A 25,842-nucleotide genomic window follows, 5' to 3' on the forward strand; every position below is an offset into this window, starting at 1 on the left:
TTAGGAGCTTTGTGAAACAGTGCTGTTCCTTTTCCTAACAGTTGATGGCAGTATAAACAGAAGATGCTAATCTAAATTTTGAATAGGTTTCTCTTAACTAAGCTTAGTAAACTAAAGTACCTAATTGCCTCTTTCACCTACCAGCTTTTTCTGAATACTGATCATTGTTTATCCTGACAAGGGAGCAGAGGGCAGCTGTTGCCTTCTATGGAGGATGAGTTGAGACACACATGGAAACAAAGTGACTTGCCGTATGTGACACTTAGAATCGAGTAGATAAGTTTAACTTCAGGCACTAATCCCCAATTAAAGCTGCAGCTAGATGAGATAACGTATGCAGAGCTAATGTAAAATAAGCATTCTCATACCTCGTTCAAAATAACAAGTCACTTTTTTATCTATCATTTTTCTATTAAAATGTACTTAGTATGGAATAGTAGAGTATTTAATCAGTGTTACTTGTACCAAGAGGCAAACAGTTCTTTCCCACAACATGAATTAATGTTTAAAAAACATTGGAAGTCTTTAAACTCTATTATAATTTGGGGTAGAACTTAATTTTCTTCCATGCGAAGGTAACATTTTGAGAAGTGCCCATCTCTAGATATGTCCTATTCCACAATTCCATTCAGTATCATTCATATATATATGAATATACATATACATATACATATACATATACATATACATATACATATACATACATACATGACCAGGCATTTGACTAAGCCAGGCATAGGCAAACTCCCATCATCCCTAGCTAACAGGACGTGTGGTCAGGGATGATGGGAGTTGTAGCTACACAGAAACATACAATTGTAGAGTTGGAAGGGACCCCAAGTGTAATCTAGTCCAGCCCCCTGCAATGCAGGAATCTCAAGCAAAGCATCCAAGGCAGATGCATAGTTGCTTCATAATTTCTTCCTCCTCACTTTGTAAATTGTCCCCCCCCCTTAAGAATTTTAATTTGTATATGATATGTTTATTATAAGGTTAGGTAAAGGTGAAGGGACCCCTGACCATTAGGTTCAGTCGTGACCGACTCTGGGGTTGTGGCGCTCATCTCGCTCTATAGGCCGAGGGAGCTGGCGTTTGTCCGCAGACAGCTTCCGGGTCATGTGGCCAGCATGACTAAGCCGCTTCTGGCGAACCGGAGCAGCACACGGAAACACCGTTTACCTTCCCGCTGGAGCGGTCCCTATTTATCTACTTGCACTTTGATGTGCTTTCAAACTGCTAGGTTGGCAGGAGCTGGGACTGAACAACAGGAGCTCACCCCATAGTGGGGATTCGAACCGCCGACCTTCTGATTGGCAAGTCCTAGGCTCTGTGGTTTAACCCACAGCGCCACCTGCGTCCCCTATTATAAGGTTAACCCCTGCCTTAATAGAGTGACCATATGCAAAGGAAAGCACTGCCTCTGTGCTTTTTAACTGAGGGAGGAATTTCAGCAGGTGCAGCCTATCGTATGCATGGATAAGAGACACTTTGTGTGCTTAAATCTTCTACACAACTTTTAAACGTTCAGAAGTTCAACTGGGTTATTCAGCATTGTGATTCATTAATACCTTATGACCAAGGATTTATTTGAATCAGTGAAGGGGTGTGTGTGTGTGTGTGTGTGTGTGAGAGAGAGAGAGAGAGAGAGAGAAAGAAAGAAAGAGAAAGAAAGAAAGAAAGAAAGATTCTCTTCAGTGACTGGGAGGGATCACTATTTGACATCAGAAGACAGCCTTATTATTGACCCTATATGAGATATGCTCCTCTGTGTATTAATCTTTGTGTGTTTAGGGATTAGCTTTGTTTGGAATGGCTTTACGGAATGTTTAATTATCATAGAATCATAGAGTTGGAAGAGACCACAAGGGCCATCGAGTCCAACCCCCTGCCAAGCAGGAAACACCATCAGAGCACTCCTGACATATGGTTGTCAAGCCTCTGCTTAAAGACCTCCAAAGAAGGAGACTCCACCACACTCCTTGGCAGCAAATTCCACTGTCGAACAGCTCTTACTGTCAGGAAGGTCTTCCTAATGTTTAGGTGGAATCTTCTTTCTTGTAGTTTGGAACCATTGCTCCGTGTCCGCTTCTCTGGAGCAGCAGAAAACAACCTTTCTCCCCTGGTGGACCGTAGCCACAGCCTCAGCTTCTGAACAACGCACACTGAACATTTCAAAGCCCTATGAAGTGAATGGTTGTGTTTCTGTTGTGGATTCCGTTTATTTTTACAAAGACACGGCCATGTTTTTAGTCCTCTTGTGTGCTATAGAAAGAAATTGAAGAAAACTTAGAAGGAGCAATGGCAGTCCTCATAGTTGGAATCATGGAATTGCAGAGTTGGAAGGGATCCCAAGGTTCATCTAGTCCAACTATACTGTACCTGCAAACCCAGTGACCTTTGTGACGCTATCAGCTGGCAGCTGATGTTCGAATAGAGATAATGCATTACATTCTCTTCCTTACTGAGAACATTTCACAGATCAGAGCTGTTGGGTTGTCATCGGGCCAACAGGTGGTAGGGAGGGTAGCATTAGGGTTGGTTTGAGAATTCAGTGTTGAGCTGCGAGTGCCGAGTTCTGTCACCGTTGCCTTATAAGCTTGGTGCCAATTTCTGCCTATTTTTTTGTCTTCCTGCGTAGTACTGCTTTACAAGCATAACTGAACGCAGTAAGGCATGTGTATGCGTAAGACATGCACAGGTTTACACTGTCAGATACTTTTCAGAAGGGCAGGGAGAAGCAGAGCAAGAACTGAAGATGCTACCAGTGTTATTTCATCAGATTCAGCCTTTGCCAATACAGTGTCCTTCAAATGCTCTAGGGCTACAAGGGCTACAACTCCCAACATGCTGCCTAGAATTGAGTTTTACACTGAGCTTTCTTCTTCATTGCAGCTTAGAAATGAGAGGGTAGCTTCTAGTTATTATATCATTTCAAAAGGCATTTGGTAGTCAACAGAAGGAGTAACAGGAGTCATTTAACAACGATTGAAGTTGAGATTATGTACTCTGGTTATGGGTATATACACCTTCCTTCTTCTGAGTCATACCATCTGTCCATCTTCGAGAACAGTGTTCCTCAACCTTCGGTTCCCAGGTAACATTGGACCACGACAACATCCCTGACCACTGGCTAACTGGATGGATCCAAGGTTGAAGAACACTGCTTTAGAGGGTGGGGAATCTTTTCCTGGGGCCATATTGAAAGCTCCCACCTCCTCTCATGGGCCATCGTGACAGGTAGATGGGGTCCAATGGGAACTCCGATGCCTGCAGATTTGCTGATTTGCACTGACAGCAAGCCTTGCTTTGTCAAGGAACAATAGAGAGTGCTCTCTAAGGCTCCTAATTGTTGGCAAACACGTCTCTACCTGCTCCACACTTAACATCGCAGATAATATCAGGTGTCGGGCAGGTTGGTGTGGCTTGGGGAAAATGGTCTCATAGACCAAACTGGAACCCATGCTGGGCCTGACTAGACTTGTAGACCGGAGGTTACCCATCTCTGCTGTAGAGTCTAGACTGGGACTGGTGGTATTTGAAGTCCAAAACATCTGAAGCAGGCTTCCTCAAACTCAGCCCTCCAGATGTCCCTGACCACGGGTCCTGTTAGCTAGGGATCAGGGGAGTTGTAGACCAAAAACATCTGGAGGGCTGAGTTTGAGGAAGCCTGATCTGGAGAGTGCCAGATTGACCAAGGCCGATCCAGCCCTGTGTTATGTATTGTGACTTGCAGCAGCTCACCCAATAGCAAGGGATAGGTTTTAAGGTTTCTGAACACATCTTGACAGCTTGGTGGCACGGTATTCTGTGTGCTGAATTGACTTTGGGATACCCACTTCCGATTCTTTGAAACAGAAATAAAACTTTAAAATGCCAGCATGTAAATTCAGATTTGATTGTTTTCTGATATCTCTTTACTGAATGGGTTTGTACATTACTCCCAAACTCTTTTATTACACAAGCTAGAGAATTTTGGATGTTGTTGTTGTTTAGTCGTTTAGTCGTGTCCGACTCTTCGTGACCCCCTGGACCAGAGCACGCCAGGCACTCCTGTCTTCCACTGCCTCCCACAGTTTGGTCAGAAGAGAATTTTGGATACAGTGGACTATCTCATTAGGCATTAAACTCCTGAGTTCATGCTTGAGAGAAACGCCTTCTTTCTAAACCAGTCAGACACTGCCTTCATTTGTGGGTGAGGCTTCTAAGCTGGCAGCCAACAGATGAAAATGCCAAAGATCACCTTTTGCCTAAAGAAAAAGAACAAAGATCTGTTTGCTATGATAGTTTACTAAACAGAAAGCAATTTGTGCTGTTCTTTCAGATGTCAGACGTTGGCAGAAACATTTCTGCTCCCAGAATTTTGATACTGATTTCTGATCAGTGTTCAAAAATGTGCGATAGCACATTGGTACAGGCTTCATTTATTTGAGTTTTATGTTGGAGTTACCTAGCTTATTCTTATGCGCCTTATTAAGCTATGCATCACCTGCCAACCTAGCAGTTTGAAAGCACGTCAAAGTGCAAGTAGATAAATAGGTACCGCTCCAGCAGGAAGGTAAACGGCGTTTCCATGCGCTGCTCTGGTTCGCTAGAAGCGGCTTAGTCATGCTGGCCGCATGACCTGGAAGCTATACGCCGGCTCCCTCAGCCAATAAAGCAAAATGAGCGTCACAACCCCAGAGTCGGCCACGACTGGACCTTATGGTCAGGGGTCCCTTTACCTTTAGGCTATGCATCAGAGAAACCTGAATGTAAGAAGCATGTACTAAGAAGCACTAGCCACATGGCAAAGACTATAGGAAGCAATTGCTTTGGTAAAGGAGGCATCTCATCAAACAGCTAAAATGTTCATCCTGACCAAAGACTAAATTCACTTGTGTCGGTTTTCTTAATAAAATAAAATAAAATAAAATAAAATAAAATAAAGGAAAAAAAGAAGGAAATTTGGTATTTGTTGCTTGCATTGGGTCAGTAATTGTGGGAAAGGGGAAATTGTATACCTTCATTTCCTTATGTAAAAAGTTTTTAGTCTGATTTCTTGGGCTTGCTAAATCACAGTATGGTGGGGAATTTCTTCTGTACTACCCCACCATAAGCACAAAAATATGTATATGAATTCTTGGAGAAATGAGTAATCTATCTTATTTCCTTAAAGCTTGCGACCGGTTATAAAGAAATGAGGATATAACATAACTTATGCAGTACTTTATTATGTCAAAGTGTCATTTTTAAACTTCAGAAGCAGGATACTTCAAAGCATTCTTCTCTAAATGGGACAGGTCAACAAGTAGTTGCATTTTATTTCCTTTCTGATGTTACAGGTTAACTTAAAGTACCAAGAACTTTCCTCTGTTGAATTAAAAACTGTATTTTAGCTTTGGCTTGTTGCTTGGCCTTCGTATGCTTGTCATAGCTGCTGCTAATAATTCTAAGGCTTGAAAGTTTTTACATTTAATTGTGATGAAAACCTGGATTTATGAACTGGGCTTTGTTTATTCCATTCACAAAACACAACATATGTAAAGCATGGTGTCCCCTAATGCAAATTATAGTTACACCTGTATGTTCCTTTATATAGCTTCTAAAGGTAGGGACAGCATAATCTGATAAGTATCTTATCAAGCTTATTACTGAGAAGCTTGGTTTAGCTGGAACTCTAAACATACTTATTCATTTCTTAAAATGTATACACCGCTTGATGCGGGAGACACACCTCAAAGCAGTTTACAAAAAGATAAAACTGAGAAAAATCCACAACCTTACTTCAAAGCATACAAAGAATAAAAATACTGGAGTTGACATTCTGCTTTACTATAACATGAGCACATGGAATCATGAGTAACATGGGATCTCGGACCTTTAAATTTTCTAAAAAATATATTAACTATAAATAGTAGTGATGATAATAGTTTTGGGGAGAAGAAACTAGACAGCTGCTTTTGCATTACTTTTTTATATTGTACCATCACCGCGGTACATTAGAGTTACATAAGCAACATAGACGCTGTAGGAACTTACAATCTGAAATGAAACAGGCATTTGATCAGTTGACTGTCAAGGTGGAGGAGTGGAGATCATGGGCAGAGATAAAATGAGAAATAGGAGTCAAAATATAGGTTGAGCAGGGGTAGAGAGAGGTCTTGAAGGCCAGGCTTTCTGTTGACTATAGAAGATCATGGGAAGTCAGGGAAGGAAACAAATGATGTGGTCAGATCAGTGAGAAATGAGAATAATTTTGGTTTTGGTTTCTCGATAGACGGGAGAGGACTAAGATGTGAAAGAGGAAGAGGCCAGAGGCCTTACATAAACCAGAGTTGTAGCCACAAGGACAGAGAGGAACAGTTGGATTTTTAGTATGTTGTACAGGGAGAAAGGTCCATAACATGGCCGTTCTAAACAGGTGGGTAGCAGTGGAGAGAAACTAATCCAAGAGAAGCTGTGACACTTTGCCTGGACAATAGGGTGAATGAAGTTGTCGCCATTCATGTGCCAAAAAAATCACTACAGAGTGAGCGCATCATCTGTAGATGAGTTGCGAGTTGCACATTCTCTGCTTTGCCATTCATTCTCTTTAGAGAATTGCTCTCTTCCACTGCACCCCAATATCCACATGATCTCAGCTGTAACTGCAGGTCATCTCTTAACCGGGAATGAGATTGAACTCTGTAATCTTCTAGTTCTTTTCTTTAAAATAACATATTATTGTTATTATTATCATTATTATTTTAAAAATGATTTCTTGACCAAGTGTTTTTTAGCAGTCAAATGCCATTCCTACGGTTCAGACCACCAAAAGTAAAACAACTCTTTTACAGTAGCATAGTTTGCTAATTCTTGTAACTATACAGTAGTTGTGCCTCACTGCTTGGAACTCCACTACATTAGTAAAAAAACAGCGTTTTGAGTGCGTTATAAACATGCAACACCAGATGGTGCTGGAGAGTGAAAAAAAATTATGTGATTTTCCATAGCGTTTTTCTTTTGTTATAACGATTTAATTTCTGACTTATTTATAGCGTGTTTTTCCCCGAATGTGTAGATCCACCCTTAGATTCATCTAACTAACCATCTTTTGCTTGGCTTTTAAACTTTCTAGTTCGAAGCCTATTTCCTCTCCCGTGATCCTCCAGTTTGGACATGCAGAAACCCTTCAACCTCTCCTTGCTCTCATGGGCTACTTCAAAGACGAAGAACCTCTTAAAGCTAACAACTACCACAGGCAGATGCACCGGAAATTTCGTAGTGGCCGCATTGTCCCTTATGCCGCAAACCTGTTGTTTGTGCTTTATCACTGTGATCAAGCCGCAACTCCAAAGGAAGAGTACAAGATCCAGATACTGCTCAACGAGAAGCTGCTGCAATTTCCACACACGGGAGAAACAGTTGCTTTGTACACCGATCTGAAAAACCACTATAATGAAGCCCTCCAAAATTGTCACTTTTCCGAAGTGTGCGACATGCCAAAAAATACTACTGAAGGTGATCTGTATATAAAGGGGACAAAGTAGAGGAAGCGTTTTTTGTGTGTGGAAGTGTTTGATAAAATGTAGCTCTTTTGCTTTTGCTACTTTTTAGGGAGATGTACCATCACACTTTAAAAAAACAACTTCATAAACTGTTTTCTCAAATTCAAAAACAAAGATACAGGACATCTCAAAACATTCAAACAAACCTCTGAAGCTGTTTCTGGGGGAAAAGCTGCCTTTTTTAGGATCAAGAATGATCTAGGTGTAATCACATGGTATTTGGCATACAGTTTACTTCATAGCTATGCCAGTTATTTAATGTGAATAGTTTGGAAGTTATTGTGGATCTCAATTGCTGCTTCACTGGAATATTCACTTGTGAATACAGCCTCTTATGTACAAACATCTCCTAAGTACAAACATCTCTTATATAAGATTCCAGGTGGTTTTCATGGTTATGTTTTGCAAAAATAATTGGTTTTTGCCAAGTATTTTGGAGACCTTGCATAAAAGGTTGCATCTAGTTAAGTTATACTCAAAATAGTCCACTGAAATAATGGACTTTACTAATTACTGTTTTTAATGGGTCTGCTCAGAATATGACCTATTTGCGCACAACCCCCAAATTGTAAAGCAATAGGAGAATACCAGTGCTGCTTAATCTATTTTCATAATTCAGTCTTTTTTGTGTTTTGTTTTGGTAGCTTTTGCCCAGCAATAATGTGGTTCTGTGGCTTCAAAAAGAGGCGTCGTACGTTTGCCAATTGGGCAGATGCCAATCTGTGATGGGCATTCAGGTATTCTATAATAATAACATTGAAGAGAAGGGGGTCACTGCTTTGAGTTCAGTTTCAAAACGAACAAAATTACTCAGCTAGAGAGAGCACAGTTGTACCTTGGAAGTCGAACGGAATCCATTCTGGTAGTCCGTTCGACTTCCAAAATATTTGGAAACCAAAGCATGGCTTCTGATTGGCTGCAGGAAGCTCCTGCAGCCAATCAGAAGCCCCATCAGATGTTCAGCTTCCAAAAATAGTTTGCAAACCGCAATAGTCACTTCCTGGTTTGCGCTGTTCGGGAGCCAAAATGTTCGAGAACTTAGCTGTTCGGAAACCAAGGTACAACTGTAGTGCATAGTGTACATTTTAAAGAGGAAATCCATGATGCTTTAATATGGCTTCCCCCTTTAAATCCATTCTTGGGTGTGGTTTCCATATGTAAACTGTAAAGAGACTGCTTTTCCCAACTAAATATATTCAATCATGCATTGAAGCAGGAATTAGTTTTTCAGAATTGAAAATAATATTATCACCTCAGTCTTGGCTTTTTTTGGGGTCTGTTTCTCTGTAGCTTTTTTTCATTCCTATGAACCATTCCTTGAAACCAGAGTGTTGTTTTTTTAGTGGGGCACTATCTTGGATACAGTATCGCTAAACACTTTGAAGATTTTGGTTTTGGTTTTTACCAAGAGTTGCTGCTAAAAAATCCATGCTTTAAAGAAAAATTAATAAAGAACAACTATCCATAAAAGAGACTGCATCGTGGTTATACAGTGTGCAGCGTATCTCTGTGTTAAATTGCTGGTCTATAACGTGAGGTGCCATACACCACCATTTTGAAGGGAGCTCTTTCTAAAGAGAAGGTTATACTGACAATTTTGGGGGTGGGGGTGGGGAGGGGAGGTTCTTAATTGGTTGTGTCAGGTGAACAAACCTGTAAGGATAGGTCTGTTGACACTGAAGTCTCGTCTATCCAATTCCACAGGAGAAATGAAATGTAGCATATCACATGATAAAGCTGCTTTCATACTGGATGAATATAAGTATTTGTGAGCAATGTGGTTGCTAAGGTGTGTGCTTACAGTGGAGCTTTTTGTGTGCCTATAATTCAGTTTATGGTTTCAAACTCCTGCATATCATATAATGGTTTGGTTGCTGTATAACAAAGGAAGGAAAACTTCACGATAGTACAAGCTGTTTAAACACCTCAAATGTTGTCAGATAGCTAAATCACGCCATTCTAAGAAAAAAAATTAAAGAAAAAAAGTAATTATTGGACTGATTTGTCTCATTTGTTAAATGCAGGATAGATGTTTAGGCTTAAGGCACAAAATGCACCATACAGACCTAAAATGTGGGGAGTAGTCATTTCAAGTGGAAGAAGAGCAAACTAGAGAGGCTAGTGAACTTTTCTCAGCCAGCTGCTTTTCCCCCCCTGTCTGGGCTTGGAGACTGGAAATGAGCTCAGTTTCGGGAAGGTGTTGTGGTAACAGGGCTGGGAAAGGGTTTAGCACCTCCCATTGCAGCCTCTGCCTCTCTGCTTGAAGTTGTATTCTATACATATATACCTGTATGTGCGCACACATATACACGCACAATTTTATACCTGTTCAGCAACCCATGTCCTAAGATAAGAATCAACAGGAAGTGATGAGTCATAGAACAGGGCTATGTAGATAAAAGGTGGAATAATGAAGAGATGCAAAAAATGCATGCAATTCCCGATGAATAACTCTACCAACTAGAGGCATCATGCAGCTTTCCTTTCTACTTGTGGCAGGGCAGGGAGATGGAAGAACTATATACCGTATTTTTCGCTCTATAAGACGCACCAGACCACAAGACGCACCTAGTTTTTGGAGGAGGAGAATAAGAAAAAAATATTCTGAATCTCAGAAGCCAGAACAGCAAGAGGGATTGCTGCGCAGTGAAAGCAGCAATCCCTCTTGCTGTTCTGGCTTCTGGGATAGCTGCGAAGCCTGCATTTACTCCATAAGACGCACACACATTTCACCTTACTTTCTAGGAGGGAAAAAGTGAGTCTTCTAGAGCAAAAAATATAGTATTTCATTACTTGAAAACTAGGGTGAAAGAATGGTGCCCCTTTCTGTATGTTAAATAAAACAATTTAATTATTGTTCTGCACTTTCAGGTTGGCAGTCAGCCTGACCTACCTCACAGGGTCGTTTTGTGGGGATTATATGAGGAGGGGGGGACTATTTATGCTACTTTACGCTTCTTGGAGAATAAAGCTGAAGTATATAAACAATAATACAGTGGTGCCTCGCAAGACGAAATTAATCCGTTCCGCGATTCTCTTCGTCTAGCGGTTTTTTCGTCTTGCGAAGCAAGCCCATTGACGGCTTAGCGGATTAGCGCTATTAGCGGTCTAGCGGCTTTTAGCGATTAGCTGAGAGGCGGCTTATCAGCGGAACAGCTGATAACCGGCTTAGCGGCTTAGGAAAGGGGGGGGAAGCGAAAAAAACCCGTGGGAACTCGCAAGATTTTTTCGTCTTGCGAAGCAACCCCATAGAGAAATTCGTTTAGCGAAGCGCCTCCAAAACGGAAAACCCTTTCGTCTAGCGGGTTTTCCGTCTTGCGAGGCGTTTGTCTTGCGGGGCACCACTGTACTAAGGTAGCTCCATTCACTGCAGTGGGGCCAGCAAGTTTGCTATTTGAAGAAATAATGATGACTCGTACCTGATGCCCTACTTAAATGTGGTATGAGGTTATGGTAGCACACCTGCTTTCTAAATTGCGCTTGTTAAAATAGTGATTTGAGCGGCTACTTTTAAAGCATTGAAGATAAAACAGGGACATGATTTGCAATCAATTAAAAATGTTTGCAGAAGGTGGGGAAATGTATTTTAGTGCAGGAACAGGCTCTGGCTTCTGTAATTTACAAAGTGGGTCAAATGCATCTGTCCTTGAGCTTTAAGCTGGCAGCCCTTGGGTCTTTCATTCAGCTGTTCATTGGTAGTCCTAGCATGGGTCATAACACTTAAGATATCTCCATATTTTAAGACTACAGTGGTACCTCGGAAGTTGAACAGAATCCGTTCAACTTCCAAAATGTTTGGAAACCAAGGCATGGATTCCTATTGGCTTCAGGAAGCAGCATTGGATGTTTGGGTTCCAAAGAACGTTTGTGAATTGGATCACTTACTTCCGGGTTTGTGGTGCTTGGGAGCCAAAACATTCAAGTCGCAAGGCGTTCATCAACCAAGGTACGACTGTATAATGTTAAATGTAGTCAAATGTCCAGGAAAATGCAGTTTCATGTTTACAGAGCAGCTTGGCAATGGTACCCCAAAATAGTTACTACCTACAAAGTAACAATTGCATTGTATTTGCCTTATGTAAGCTTTTTCTTTTTCTTCTTGGCAGCAAGCCATTAGTCCTCAACAACTTTCAATGAAGTGATGACAAGTGGATTAAAAAGTATTGTTTACATTGCTTCAAAGAAATTAAAACTCCCTGCAATTAAACTTTTTTTTTTTTTTAAGGTAAAACTGTCTTCTTGAATGGTTACACAATTTACCCATATGAGTTTTCTACCTTCCTGCTGATCAGGAAGCTGACACAGCAAAATTGAAAACACAGATCATTTGTTAGAACAGGGATGGAGGAGGGAGAGAGAGAGACAGAAAAAGGTTCAGACTTAAATTGTTCTGTGTACAGTCCGAACCCAATAATGGTAATACACTGCAATGCACAGTTTTGGATACAGAGAAATAAGAGCATAGAGAATTTATGCAGACAGATGGAGGTGCTAAGAGTCACATTGATGGCTCACTGGAGAGAAATTTCCTTCTCACAAGGCAGTCAGTTTGTACACACATGCAAAAATATCTTAGCAATCCATTGCCCTTCACAAACACCCTTCTTAAGAAACAAAATAACAAAATGGACGTTTTTAGTGGCTCCCTAATTGTGGCTCCATCCCTGCTCCAGAAAGCTTTTCTGCATTTTCAACCATAGGATGAATTCTGGCATCATGCAAATATTTTGGTGAGTCATAATGTGGGTAAATTTATTACAAATTCTATAAAGAAATCTACTTGCACTTATACTACCTTGTCATGAGGAGACAATGCCATGCTTGCTCACATAAACGTTCTCTGCTGCTCGCTTTCATTTGCTGTTCGCATATCGCTGCATCCGTAAATGAATCTCATTTCTCATTTGGGGTAGCTAGTGCCGGAACTTGGAATACGATTTGCCTAATAGACGTTCTGTAAGATCTTTGGGTGTACTTCCCAATCTTTGACTAAAAGCAAGGCAAACAGTTGCCTGACTTCTTGAAGACTGGCCTTAGACTGCAGCAGCAATCTGTATGTTTTAAAATGCAAGAGTAAACATGTTGATGCAAAGCCAGTCCTCCTCATCTCATAGGCCTTGCATGCATGCTTAGACTTAGAGGACCTGAGTGACACATAACCTTTTGAAACAGGCAATACTGATTATTTGCATGTTGTGGCAAAGATATTTCTAATCAGGCAAATGGAGGGAAAGGGAAGTAGAGGGCTGTCTAGCTGCAGCAGCAGCAAAGGTATTTAAGCCTGTATAACCAGCTTTGCAGTCAGTTGGGTTTTTTGCTTGTTTGTTCTTTGCAGCTCTTAGGAGGGAAAAGGTGTGGGTTTGTTTCCGTAGTGAAAAGCCACAGCTTCTCCATGGAAAGCTTTATGACTCCTTTTTCAGCCTCTCTTCACCACACCCTCCCTTGCATTGATGAAGCAGTCCCAAGTGAAGGTGGAATAATGCACACACATAAAAGCAAGTTGCATACGTGTTAATACATCACGTGAACAGAGGCTTTTGCACACACAGCGCACACAGCGTTATAGATTTTAGGACCTTCCTAAAACATTAATTACTAGCAGGCTTGTGTCTGGCATTGCTTGGAAGTCCTAAGAAAAAAAGAAAAATCAGTACAATTTTGAAAGGGTTCAGTCCACCATCTTGATTCAACATGGAATCCAATTGTATCCAAACAGGTAAAAACCCTGCTCCTTGATCTCAGGAACCACCACGTAAAAAAGTGATTATGATATCTTAAGAGGTGTCCAAGTGCACAGTGGACCAATGAACAATTTCCCAGAATAGATACTAGATATAGCTGAATTTAGGGACGCGGGTGGCGCTGTGGGTTAACCCACAGAGCCTAGGACTTGCCGATCAGAAGGTCTGCAGTTCGAATCCCCGTGACGGGGTGAGCTCCCATTGCTCGGTCCCTGCTCCTACCAACCTAGCAGTTCGAAAGCATGTCAAAGTGCAAGTAGGAAGGTAAACGGCGTTTCTGTGCGCTGCTCTGGTTCACCAGAAGCGGCTTAGTCATGCTGGCCACATAACCCGAAAGCTGTACGCCGGCTACCCCGGCCGATAAAGCAAGATGAGCGCCGCAACCCCAGAGTCGGTCACGACTGGACCTAATGGTCAGGGGTCCCTTTACCTATAGCTGAATTAAAAGCTTTGAATTGATCTTACTCCCATCTTCTTGGAGTAGAGTACCCCCAATACCTATATACACAATGTTTTTACCAGCAATAACAACAAAAGAGAGAAGAGGGCGATAGTATCTCTTCCATACGACAGTCTTCTGTGAATGGTATAGTATGCTTTTGCATATAAATCATTGCGGGAAGTCACATTTCTTATCATCATCTGAGCATTTGGGATTGGTTTCTGTCTGTCTCAATAGTCAATGGAGTGTGCCTCCAGGGGTGAAGTCAAAGTGGTTGCATTAGCAGCACTGAAGTGATCTCTCCAGGATGCAAGCCTGGGCAGTGTGTCTGGAGGTCCTGGGCTGTCCAGATGACAAGACCCCACCTCTTGGCCTCACTGATGTGGCCCAAAGGAAAGCAGAGCAATGTGTTGGGAACCAGCTTGGCTACAGGAGTTGCTGGAAGGAAGCATTCAAGGCGCCATTCAACCATCTTAGGGACTCTAGATTTGTGTAGGGTTTACTCCTTAGCCATTTCTTCTCCCACAGATATCCCGCTAGGCAGCGGAGGTTTAGGATCAGAGTTTTCCTTCTCCTAACTACCTTCAGAGGTGGTTGAACCCCATCTGCCACTGACTCCCCTCTACAATACAGCAATCATCTTCCTGACCAGTGGAGCCACTATTGGTCTTGTCCGCTCAACCTGTTGGAGACTGTCTTCACATGCAGGGGAAGTCCCAGACTCACTGAGGGTTTGAGACCCACTGGCTATCCTCACCTGGTTTAGCCGGCCAGGTGAATCTCTTCCCAGGGTGTGGCTACTGTCCTATGCTAACAGCTTCTAGGAGCCACAGGTGAGAGCTGAGTGCAGAGTTGGGACTGAGGGGGGACAAACTACCCCAGAAAGAGCACATCATGTCCACTACCAGAAGTACTACTCCACTCCTAGCACTCCATGCCCCCCATCATCTGAACAACTGGCTGTGAATTTCAACATCAGAGGTGCTTGGAAAGTAGTTCATGCAGAACTAATAGTATGGTGATTTCATTTTTTGTAGTCATTTAAGGACATAGCTTTCCTAATGATTGGACTCAAATGTGCGTGCCAGTAACTCATGATGACTTGGCAACTTATGTTTCCCTGTAAATATTGAGTAATTCTTTCAGCAGTCCTTCTCTCCAATTCCTGACTCTTGTTTAGCAGCTGAATGGTGCTAAAATCACTCAAAATGCATCACAGGAAGTATAGCTTGCAGCGGGCAGCTTCTTATCCTTGGTATATGTCACAGATGAGAATAGAGACACATACATGTGTGTGTGTGTGTGTGTGTGTGTGTGTGTGTGTGTGTGTGTTTGTGTGTGTGTGTGTGTGTGTGTGTGTGTGTGTATTGCTTCTCTTCTCGCCACTCCAATGCTAGACCATTCCCTTCCATATAGTTGGAGATTCTCTTTCACCTGCTTGACAGTAATCTGACTATAGCTGTTTGCTTTATTAAAAAGAAACAGGAAAGCACAATATCACAATCGTTTCAGCTGTTCTTCTTATATAACAGATGCAGGTCACGCACACCCATAAACATTTATTCTGTGTATACAGACATTTATTGAGGGGATGAGGTAGAAGGGCATGACACTCACATATGCATTTATTTGCATGCACACTGAAGTCAGGTTGCAAGACACACACACAACCTCCAAACTGTAACTTCTAGAGCAGAGCTGAGGGGCATTTTCAGCCCAAGGGCTGCATTCTCAGCTGGTAGAGCATGAGAGTCATGCTCAAGGGTACGAGCCCCATGCTGGGCCAAAGATTCCTAAATTGTAGGGGGTTGAGCCTGATGACCCTTCCACCTCTACAATTCTATAAAACCTTCTGAAGGTCGCAGGCCAGTGTTGGGCAGGACCAGGAGCAAAAGCAGGTGGAGCGAGATATGCTAATCTTACCTCCCTGCAGTGGCCTAATTGCTACACAAATTCACACTTCCCTCAGAGGCATTATTAGAGCTCAAGGACACATTTTAGTCAGATGAAAGCACTGATGGTTGCGTTCAGGAGACAGTTCTGAGGCCTGGGTAGAAGGACCTAAAGGACCTTTCAGCTCTTGTGCCTGAGGTTCTCCAACCCTGACAGAAAATCCAGTGGAAAGGGTTGAAACCTAACAAGTTCTTGGGCCGCCTTCCCCAACCTTAGGGCGCTTTTGGACTCCTGTCATCTCAGACCATTGGTCATGGTGGCTGAGGGTGGTCATACTTCAACAACATCTGGGGACCCAAGGTTGTAGGACATGGGTGCATGCAGACAAGTTGTTTTTTTAAAGGCATTGTCATCTACCAATGGTAGCTGTTACCATGGTGTTGTTCCAGTGTGACAGGCATTGTGCCTGATCCAGCACTTCTACCAGTTACTAGTGCGATGTGTGTTGCGTATGCAGTGTATAATTGCATAATTAGAGTGACTTCTACATGAATGGAAGATTTGTCTTCTCTTAACTGTTCACTTTAGACTAATGCATAAAAGGCATATTTTCGAATGATAATGTTCCCTATGTGAGTTTCTGGCTTGTAGTGGCGCAAAGGTTTACACCTCCAGCTTGTTCCTTTAAGGCGGTGATCCCCCGCCACACTGAAAACTCCCTTTGTCAACTTTTGGCCTGTTTACTCTCTCTCACACACACACAAAAATCTAACGCTCTGCAAAGGCTGTTTGTTCTGAACAGCCCCACTGGAATCAAGTGTGTACACACGTAGCTGTAGTTTCCCAAGTAATATAGCGTGGAAGAACCAGTCTCCCAACGCTGGCGTTGTTGTGGCTGACCTGACCAGGATAGAGATGGGTCAGTAGTCGGAGAAGGGCTATGTGAATGCCCAGTGGAGCCAATCCAGTATTCACATAGCCCAGTTCTACTCCCATGCAAGAAAGTAGCAGAGGTGGCTCTGGTGCCAAGAGAGTGGCTCCACTCCACAGCTTGTGCCACTATGGCACTGTAGAGCTCTACATTCCGCTTATCCGCATGCATCTACTAATAATGAGTTCAGGAGGCTCCCGTTTAAAAATGTCCCTTCACAAAGCATTTTGGGTCTATGTTCTAAAAACAATTTCATCTTAGCTGAGCCTCAGATACTGGATTAGAAGGGGGGTGCTTTTTTAGTGCGCTCCTACGCGGGTGGCGCTGTGGGTTAAACCACAGAGCCTAGGACTTGCCGGTCAGAAGGTTGGCGGTTCGAATCCCCAAGACAGGGTGAGCTCCCGTTGTTCGGTCCCAGCTCCTGCCCATCTAGCAGTTTGAAAGCACATCAAAGTGCAAGTAGATAAATAGGTACTGCTTTGGCGGGAAGGTAAACGGCGTTTCCATGCGCTGCTCTGGTTCGCCAGAAGCAGCTTAGTCATGCTGGCCACATGACCTGGAAGCTGTACGCCGGCTCCCTCAGCCAATAAAGCAAGATGAACACTGCAACCCCAGAGTCTGTCACGACTGGACCTAATGGTCAGGGGTCCCTTTACCTACCTTTTACCAAACTATTTGCAAAACTGAAATGATTCAGGTCTTCTTAGCTTCCTTTCCCTGATGGTGTCACCCAGAACGTGTTCCACACAAAAACCATTTCTAAATCACATTAGTTCCTTCTTGCATTACAGTCTCCTCCTCCAGTCTTACTGTCATCCGATGATTTTTTTATTTTTAAAGGTGCTGGTACTGTGTACCCTTGAGTAACCCCCCCCCCAAAAAAGCACTGTGTCATAATTTTCTGTGATAAACTGCCCATGGCCTTCACTTTGTCTCTTGGACTCCTCCCTTATGTTATTCAGTTCATTCTCCCTTTCAGCCAGTTTTGCCTTGCCCTGTCCAGGAATACCCCACACATTGAAGTTACCTCTCCCCCCTCTTTTCTTTTAGATTCCTCATGAAAACACACCTTTTCCAGTAAGCCTATAAAGAAAACACTCACATTACAATAGCAAGACACATTGCTTCAACTCATCAGTGCATAAAATTAACGTTGCTGTTGCATTTTAGTTTTTTTTTTGGGGGGCGGTCCTTGTTTGTTTGTTACTCGTGTTGTGTGATCAACCTGCAACCAATAAAACTGCATGAGGTGGGGTACTCCTTAATTAATTGTGCGTACTTTTATGTGGGAGGAAGTGGAACACCTCAGGGTCTACTTCTGAGTAAATGTGCACAGGATCGGTCTGTTTAATAATTAATTTGAAGACTAACACAGCTGTTGGGAAACTAGTAATTCCCATTTCTGAACACTTGCCAGAGGCAAGATTAGTTTCGCATTTGTTTGAAATCCAACACATCTTTGTGTTAGCAAAAGCTTCAAATGCATTCCTCTTTGTTGCTTGAGGTCAATGTGAAGGCAAGAAGGAAGCAAAATGTTCTCAACTAGATCATTTTTCAGCTGCTTGGGACCTCTACACAGCAATGCCCCTGCCTTTTTAATCCTTTGGCAAAAGGATTTATTCTGAGGCTGTGTATATGTTACCGCTTACTCTGGCTCCAGAGTGCTCCCACCTCTGCTGTTTTGAAGAAGACATTAGCCGCAATGCAAAGGTGTTGTGTAGTTTCTTGAGAAATGGCCCCATCTGTTGCTCTTTCACTCTTACCATCTTCCATCCAATTAGCAAACGGAAGTCATGGTTAAACTGAAGTGGTGTGTACATTTCAGGAAGCTGTTGCACATGCAACAGGTGACAGCGCATGCAGATGACAGCTTTGATGAATTGGAATTTGGCACTGGGGAACGAATCAGGTAATGGGCACCAGGTGAAGACATCCACACCTCCTCTCTAGTGTGAAGAGCAACATAAAAAGTGACTTGAAACGCTGGGGTGGCGGGGGGGGGGGGGATAGTGGCAGGAATAACCTCACTGCTTTTTGAGCTGCTGGTATGTACATAGCCTGAGTTTAGATGTGAGTGGCAAATAGCTGAATCAGCCATTTACACAACTCTGTTCAGAGTCCTGACAAAAAAACAAAACTGTGAGCAAATAACTAGCTGCAGAAAATGTACCTTGATCAGGCTGTGAACTTTGTGTGATGTTAGATAACTAGCTTAAAGGCAACTACGAAAAGGGGATAATGGGAATTATCTGAAACTGAGCTCCCTCCATTCTGTTTAACTGAATCCCTTCAAATTACCTTGCTGGTTTTGAGTGCTTCTAGGTGAAGATCCCCACCCCCCACCCCGAAGATCTCAAGCATACTTTATGAACACACCCAATACTTGCCAAGATTAGCAGAGTCAAAATAACTGCCACGATCCAAAAGAGGAGTTGCACAGGGCTTGTTGCATAACAGACACACATTCATAGAACTTTTGTACTGCTTCTCCGCCCCTCTCTATTCAGAGAACTTCTTGCCAAGCATCTTAGCTGTGTGAAAGCTTGCTGTTTTCTTAGCTTGGTTAACTAGGGGAAAACATTAACATTGATGCAAAATTAAAGCCAAACGTCATATTAACTTTGCAATCCTATGCAATGTTCACACGGCAGCAAGTCATATTGTGTTGAAAAGGGCTTTCTCCCTAGTTAGTATGTTTATATTGAAGGCTAACCAGATAAATTCTAGATATTTTTTCTTCAGCATGCGCTGTGTGAATAATATTTCTTTTTGTTCCACTTCTGCTTAACATGATTCATCTAGAGCACAGAGAAAGAGAGAGGTTAAAGATGGCAATGAAATGTAATTTACCAGCACTGTGCAACCACAACATTTTATTATAATTTGAGCAACAGAAAGCCTCATACATTTTTCAAGCAAAGCTAGAACAAAAATGCTAGGACGCCATATCTTGAAATGGTGTGGGTGTACTTTTAAATTAATCACTGGGTCATTTCCAGATAAGATTCCTCAAAAGCACAAAGACAGATTTTGAGTGCCGTACAAAATGTTACACCCAGAATACGATGATAGTTTCACAAAACCATTGGCCCAAGACAGCGATTACATTTGATGTATGTAGGCCTGGTCTTTCAGACCTGCATAATCCACTTTGACTCTCTTTTGGGGTGGGGGGGCAGAATTGCATATCCCTTTTCACACTATATCTCTGGGGCTGCTCTCCATCCCCATTCATCCTTCATTCTCCAACTTGGTCCCTCCAGGTATTTTAGTGAATGACAAATATCACTCATTGGCCATTCTGGCTGGCATCGATGAGAATTGTAATGTGAAACATCTAAAAGGGCACCAGGTTAAGGAAGGCTAGTTTAGAATCTAAAGTTTTAGGGCAGGGGTAGCCAGTGTAGTGCTGCAGAGCAACATAGGAAGTGACATTATACAGAGCCGACACTGACTGGCAGCAGCTTTCTGGGATTTCAGAAAGTGGCATTCCCAGCCCTGCCTTCAGTTGCTGCTGATTAAACCTGAGACCTTCTGCCATTGATCTACTGCCCTTTCCCACAGCTGATGTGGAATAATAATAATAATAATAATAATAATAATAATAATACTTTATTTATACCCCGCCCTTCCCAGATTAAAAATTGGGCTCAGGGTGGCTCAGGGCAGCTAACAGCAAATATAAAACATTGATTATTGTAGTCCAATAACATCTGGAGGGTTACAGATAGGTAGCCGTGTTGGTCTGCCATAGTCAAAACAAAATAAAAAAATTCCTTCCAGTAGCACCTTAAAGACCAACTAAGTTAGTTCTTGGTATGAGCTTTCGTGTGCATGCACATGTGCATGCACACGAAAGCTCATACCAAGAACTAACTTAGTTGGTCTTTAAGGTGCTACTGGAAGGAATTTTTTTATCTGGAGGGTGTTGGCTACTCCTGTTTCAGAGCCAAAGACTGGATGAAGGGGTGTGGTACCAAAGCAGTGGAGTTAAGCCACAGCTGATGGTTATCTCTGTTAATATATTTGGCTGGTATTACAAGAGAAGAGGTTTCTGGCAAGACTACTCCATTGATTATGTTGTGTCATCATCCTAAATGTTTACTGAACTACATTCCAGAATTTATGTAGGACCCGCTTAAGGTCTACCTGGCCAGTCCTTATTGCTGTTGGGGTGGCTGAATGTGCTGAAACAGCACAGCTGAAGCCCAAAGGAGCTCCAGGACACACAAGAACTTGGGAACTGTTCTTACCTATACTCCATTGAAGTGTTTCCCTTGAACAAGTCTTGCGCTTTCCCTGTAAGAAGTAAACAAAGGCAAAGGCCAGCCACTATGAAGTACTTCTCCAGGACGGGTAAATGGTCCCATTTAACATTGTAAGAAGGGGCTGGATGAGATCATCTGAAGGCTGAAGGTCTATTTTTCATTTTCAGTCGACCTGGAGTCGTTTTCTCCACTGTGGATCTTTGCTTCGGGAGGGATATTAATGGGCTAGATGTGGGTGAATAAACAAATCTGAATATTGGCAAAATACAATGTTGTGATGCTGGGTGTTACCCTGGTTAGTTTAGCTGGGAGAGTGTTTGGGATCAGCAGATCATTCCCTACTACAGCAGACTTGCCAACAAATATAACAGTTTCTGAACATTTCCCTTTGGGATTTTTGAAATATTAAAAAAGAGCAATAAATGTCAACAAATTTCTGACATCACAACGTATGTATGTTTCCATAAATGCCAAAAACATAATTCTTAAGCTTTTTAGGAGGATGTATCTGTGCACATTGCAGCACATTTAAAACACATACTTAAAAAAAAAGAATATTGGGAACTGTAGTTCTTCAAAGGTGCTGGAACTGTAGCTTTGTAAGGGGCAAACTAGTATCATTTTAAAATATTGGTGATAAATGGCAGTTGATGTGAGCGAGGTAACAAAACTCACACTAAAGGTTACATTTTTCAGGCTCCCCTTTGTGCCACAACAACATAATCCTGTCTACATACAAGAGGAGTGCAATTAACAGTGATGAAAGCATTGCGTGAGAAATCTCTCCCTACAAATGTGCGGTATATCATAAACCTGTGTTTGATGAGGTCGTTACCACCTGACATCTTCCAGGTCATGCAAGATATTTGTGCAAGCCTTTGCACAGGCATTCTTACTTGTTCAGAAGAATTATTACGCTGCCTGGGGCTTCATAGCAACTTTTGCCCCAGTTCTTCCCATAGCCTCAGAGTAAGCTACTGAAATCGATTCAGTGTTGGAAAATATGGGTACCATTAAGCAAACATTTGAGCTGCCTAACTAACACTCGCTTAGATTGGTTGGTGTTAAGCAGCTTGTGGACACAACTGCAACCTTTAAAAAAATGTAAATTCTAATTAACAATTGTGGCACATTGCCAAATGCTACACCTCTCCCTGACCCTGCAGCGCTCTCCAAACATCATTACCAGCCCTACAGATTCTAAGACAGGAATGACCGCTCCCCACATCAAATGGGGGGCACGTTTTGCGTGGTCGCGTGCAGCTCCCCGGATCCTATGTGGCTCCCAGCCATATAGCCTGGCTTCGCCCTTCCCAGGTTGGAAATCTGGAGGTCTCCACCTACCTCAAGCAGTTACCCAATCCCACCTGGGGAGGCGTTGCCAGGGGACCTGGCCAGGTAGGAGGAGGGACCGCCATACTCACACAATAGAGGGTGGATCTTACCTGGGAATTGTCAGTTGGCTCCAGAGCTTCTCCCACCCTGCCCTCTCTCAGTTAAGCCTTCCTTTGCAGGTTAATCTCTTCTCCACAGGTACGAGGGCGCTGCTACATCATGGTCGCTGTTGAAGGGCCGGAAAGGAATTTTCCTGCATTGGCAGGTTTTGCCTTCCTTATAGCAAAATGTCACAACTTTGGTGGTTTCAGGCATTGGGCAGAATCCTTTACTCTATCTTCCCTTAATGGGGGGGGGGTGAAGCAGTGGCCCACGCTCCCCCTGCAGCGGCGATCCCAGGGTTCCCTGTTAAAGGGGTTGTTTTGAGGGGAGGCATTGGCCATACGCCAATTGGATGTCATTGCTCTTCCCTGCAATGGCGGCGAAACGGGGGGCGGGCTCTCTGCTTGAACATATGTTCTCCAGAGCCAGCCCAATCCCCACACATTCCGGATAACCCTGATGTTCCCCAGATCCCCGGCCAGGGACTGGGAGGGATAAACGCCCAATGCCTAAGCCAAGGTCTCCCTACATCTGAAACTTTAACAAAGTTGTGGCCAATTTTAATCCCGTAGCACGTTGTCTTGAGTTGTTATTCCACTCGGGAGTCGCCTGGGGCTGGGGGGACTCCACCTGTCCATGCAATCCCCTCCCTTTGCTGCCCCACTTTGTCCAGCAGGGCTAGCACACCCCACCTTAAGGTTGGATCCAACACATGTGGCTTAAGAGTTCTTCATCCTCCTCAACAGCCTGCCCAATCGTCTGTGCTCCTTTTGCAAGTTCAGGAGGCAGAGCTGAGGTTTGCAGTTTCCCATCTTCTGGACTGTGTGTAGATAAACTGTACTTTAATTGCTCCATCCACTTTTGCTTCAGGCCCTACCCGCCTCTGATATGTGGTCCTCAGGCTGTAAAATTCATCCTGCCCCTGCCAGCTTATTTCAGGAGCAAACTGTACTATTTTTCCTGCCAACCTGTTCAACCTGGGAAGCACTGCAACAAATGGGGTGTGTGTGTGTGTGTGTGTGTGTGTTAGGCCTGTCACTCCCCTCCAGTTACCGTAGTCTCCCATGAAAAGCAGCCTCAGGCACTTTGACTGGTTTCCTTGATTCCTTCCATCCACAGGATTCTGGAGTCTTGCAACCTCTTAAGCAATATCCCCGCTTTTCTAGCTGCAGTCCCTACTGGCTGGGCAAGCAACGAATCTAGCATGAGTGAGCAACCAGTCCAGCAAAAGTTAAAATCCCATGAGTTACTATGGATGTTCAGCCTCAGATTAGGGGGAAAAAACAAACCTCTTTAAAGATGAGTGCAGTACTCTGTTTCCTTTGGGCAGACACAAGGGTATTTCAACACCTCATCAAAACAGGAGGGTATTTTACATGCTTAACTTAATACACATTTGTTTGTTTTTAAAAAAGCTCCTGTTATTTTTTTCGTAAAACCTATTATGCAAGGACAAACTTCACAAGCATTTGACCTGTAACCTGCAGTATTGATATTGGCCCCATTGCATGGCTGTTGTGAACCTCTCTCTTGCTCTCTCTCAACCTCCAAAACAGCAATATGGGAATAATATATTATATTTACACTGGCGTTTCATTGGCAGGATTATTTCAAAATGTTTTTTTCTCATGGAATATGACAATAGAGTAGTAAATCCTATCTCTGCTGATACTTTTGCATGGCAGTAGGCATGCTGCTGCCCAGCCAGTACTAAGATATTGGTGTTCTCCACTGATTTCCATGGGTAGCACTCACTTCCATCCTTGGGGAGGTTGAATTGCTTCCAATAAAAACCTGGAACCTCCCTCTCCAGACAGTGAGATGGATCTCTGGTTTCATTTTGTGGAGACTGTGTTCATACTCCCATTTACTGTGCACTCACTGGGGTTTATCCACACTTCCTCTTGACCCACTGCTTCCTCCCAATCCTGGGGAAAACTGCTCTTAAGTGCTCAGTCAGAACAAACATCAGTTTGAGTTTTCCTCTTCATGCAGACCTTTGACTTATTTGAGGTGTGAGTTTGTTTTTGTTGGATTATGTTCCCTGGTGATAACTGGTATTTATTAGCTGCCGTTTCAACCATTTTGCCCTCTTCTGGGTCCAAAATGACCCATGTCAATTGAATGCCCGCAAAATGGTCACAGCCTGTACTTTCACACCCTTGTGTTCTTGCTTAACCATAGTTTAGTTTGGCTTCACATGCAAACTGGACCGTTGTTTGTAAACCAGTTTCGCTCCATTACCTATGAGTGTTCAGTATGCATTTTTCAGGTTTTGCAATTTATTGTTCTAAGAGAACAAACCATATTTAGGAATAACAGTCAGCAACTACATTGGTCAATGGGCCAGTGTATGGAAACAAAAAAGCAAAAGGCCAAGCCCCTTCCCTTGCTCTTATCAGTGGACACTTTATTTTTATTTTTTAACAACTTATGAATTGCTAGAAGACCTGGGATATGTGTGCAGGGAAGTAACACACACTCCCACTTTTCCCAGTTTCCCAGCCAGCCATCTTAATTTTACTAATACCTGAATAAGCTTGAATAATGTTTCTTGTCTTAGGGAAGCTCATTGTCACAAGTATGAGAATATGTGCTCATGAGATATTATTTTTCACCAGCTGTAGGACAAAAAGCAACCCTGAGAGAATTCACAGTGTGTAAGTAAATCCTCTGAAACAACAGAAGCATAGAATAATAAATGTAGTAAATGTATACTAATCTGTACTAATCCTCATTATTACAAGAAGGGAGCTGTGTTGTGTTGCCAGAGGGGCAGTTTTTATTTGTTCAAGAAGAAATATCTCAGGCCAACATATTCACTCTATTTAGATATTTGTTAGCAAAAGTGACCAACAGTTTAAAATGTTATCCAGGAAATATTGTGTACAGATTGCAGTTCTTTGAGGAAGGGAGTGAGAAGAGTGCTGCTTTTGAAAAAAGGCTCTCTGCTTATCTGTACCTACCTGGAGTTACATCAGTTATATAGTATTCTAACACTTTACTTCAATTTCCTTTGTGACAAAGCTACTGCTGGATCTTCCAGCCCAGTTTTAACTCTTGGAGCCACAAACAAACAAACAAACACATCTCAATGGATTACATTCCAAATGAGTACAGAGACTCTAAGCATGTTGTTGGTTCAAACTCGTGTGTGTGACATAATGGAAATTTTATCACACCATAAGTACCTTTCTGTGGATTAGCTATTCACATTTTATGGCTTGGTTTTACATTTTCTTATCTATGTAATCAACTGCTTATAGAGTATAGCATGTTCTCCTTCTATATCACTTAAAATGTGTGACAGAGCAATTGCTTGTTCTGTACAAAGGGTTTATTTTAGTGCAATGAACCACAAGATGTATGCCGGGTTTACCTTCCCACTATAATGCTATTTACAGGGCTGGCCCACCAAGGAGGCCAGGTGAGATGACTGCCTCAGGTGGCAGGATCCACAGGGGCAGCAGATCCTGATGTAGAGCTTTATCTCTCCGCCCTCTGTTCCCAATGTAGACCTTTACTCTCCCATTCTTCCTTGACGGGGAAAGGAGCACCCTTTTGTGGTTTGCTTCAGGTGCCAAAATGTCTTGGGCTGGCCCTG

The 25,842-nt window shown here is 42.8% G+C and overlaps 1 protein-coding gene and 1 long non-coding RNA gene across 2 annotated transcripts in view; one reads left to right on the top strand and one right to left on the bottom strand.

Moving 5' to 3' along the window:
- Positions 1–7,646, top strand: part of MINPP1 (multiple inositol-polyphosphate phosphatase 1) — a 23,744-nt gene extending 16,098 nt beyond the window's left edge. Inside the window, exon 5 of the mRNA XM_079976369.1 lies at positions 7,097–7,646. Within this exon, the coding sequence (XP_079832495.1) occupies positions 7,097–7,508 (412 nt within the window). The 3' untranslated portion in view covers positions 7,509–7,646. The remainder of the gene's footprint in view (positions 1–7,096) is intronic.
- On the bottom strand, positions 3,594–24,004 carry LOC307216355. The gene is made up of 3 exons (XR_013839056.1): positions 23,994–24,004; positions 22,247–22,362; positions 3,594–4,247 (listed from the first exon to the last, which is right to left on the bottom strand). It is a non-coding gene; the product is annotated as an uncharacterized lncRNA (long non-coding RNA).
- Between the last annotated feature and the right edge of the window lie 1,838 nt (positions 24,005–25,842).

Source organism: Podarcis cretensis (assembly GCF_951804945.1).
Source record: "Podarcis cretensis genome assembly, chromosome: 5".
In the NCBI taxonomy this organism is placed as follows: Eukaryota; Metazoa; Chordata; class Lepidosauria; order Squamata; family Lacertidae; genus Podarcis; species Podarcis cretensis.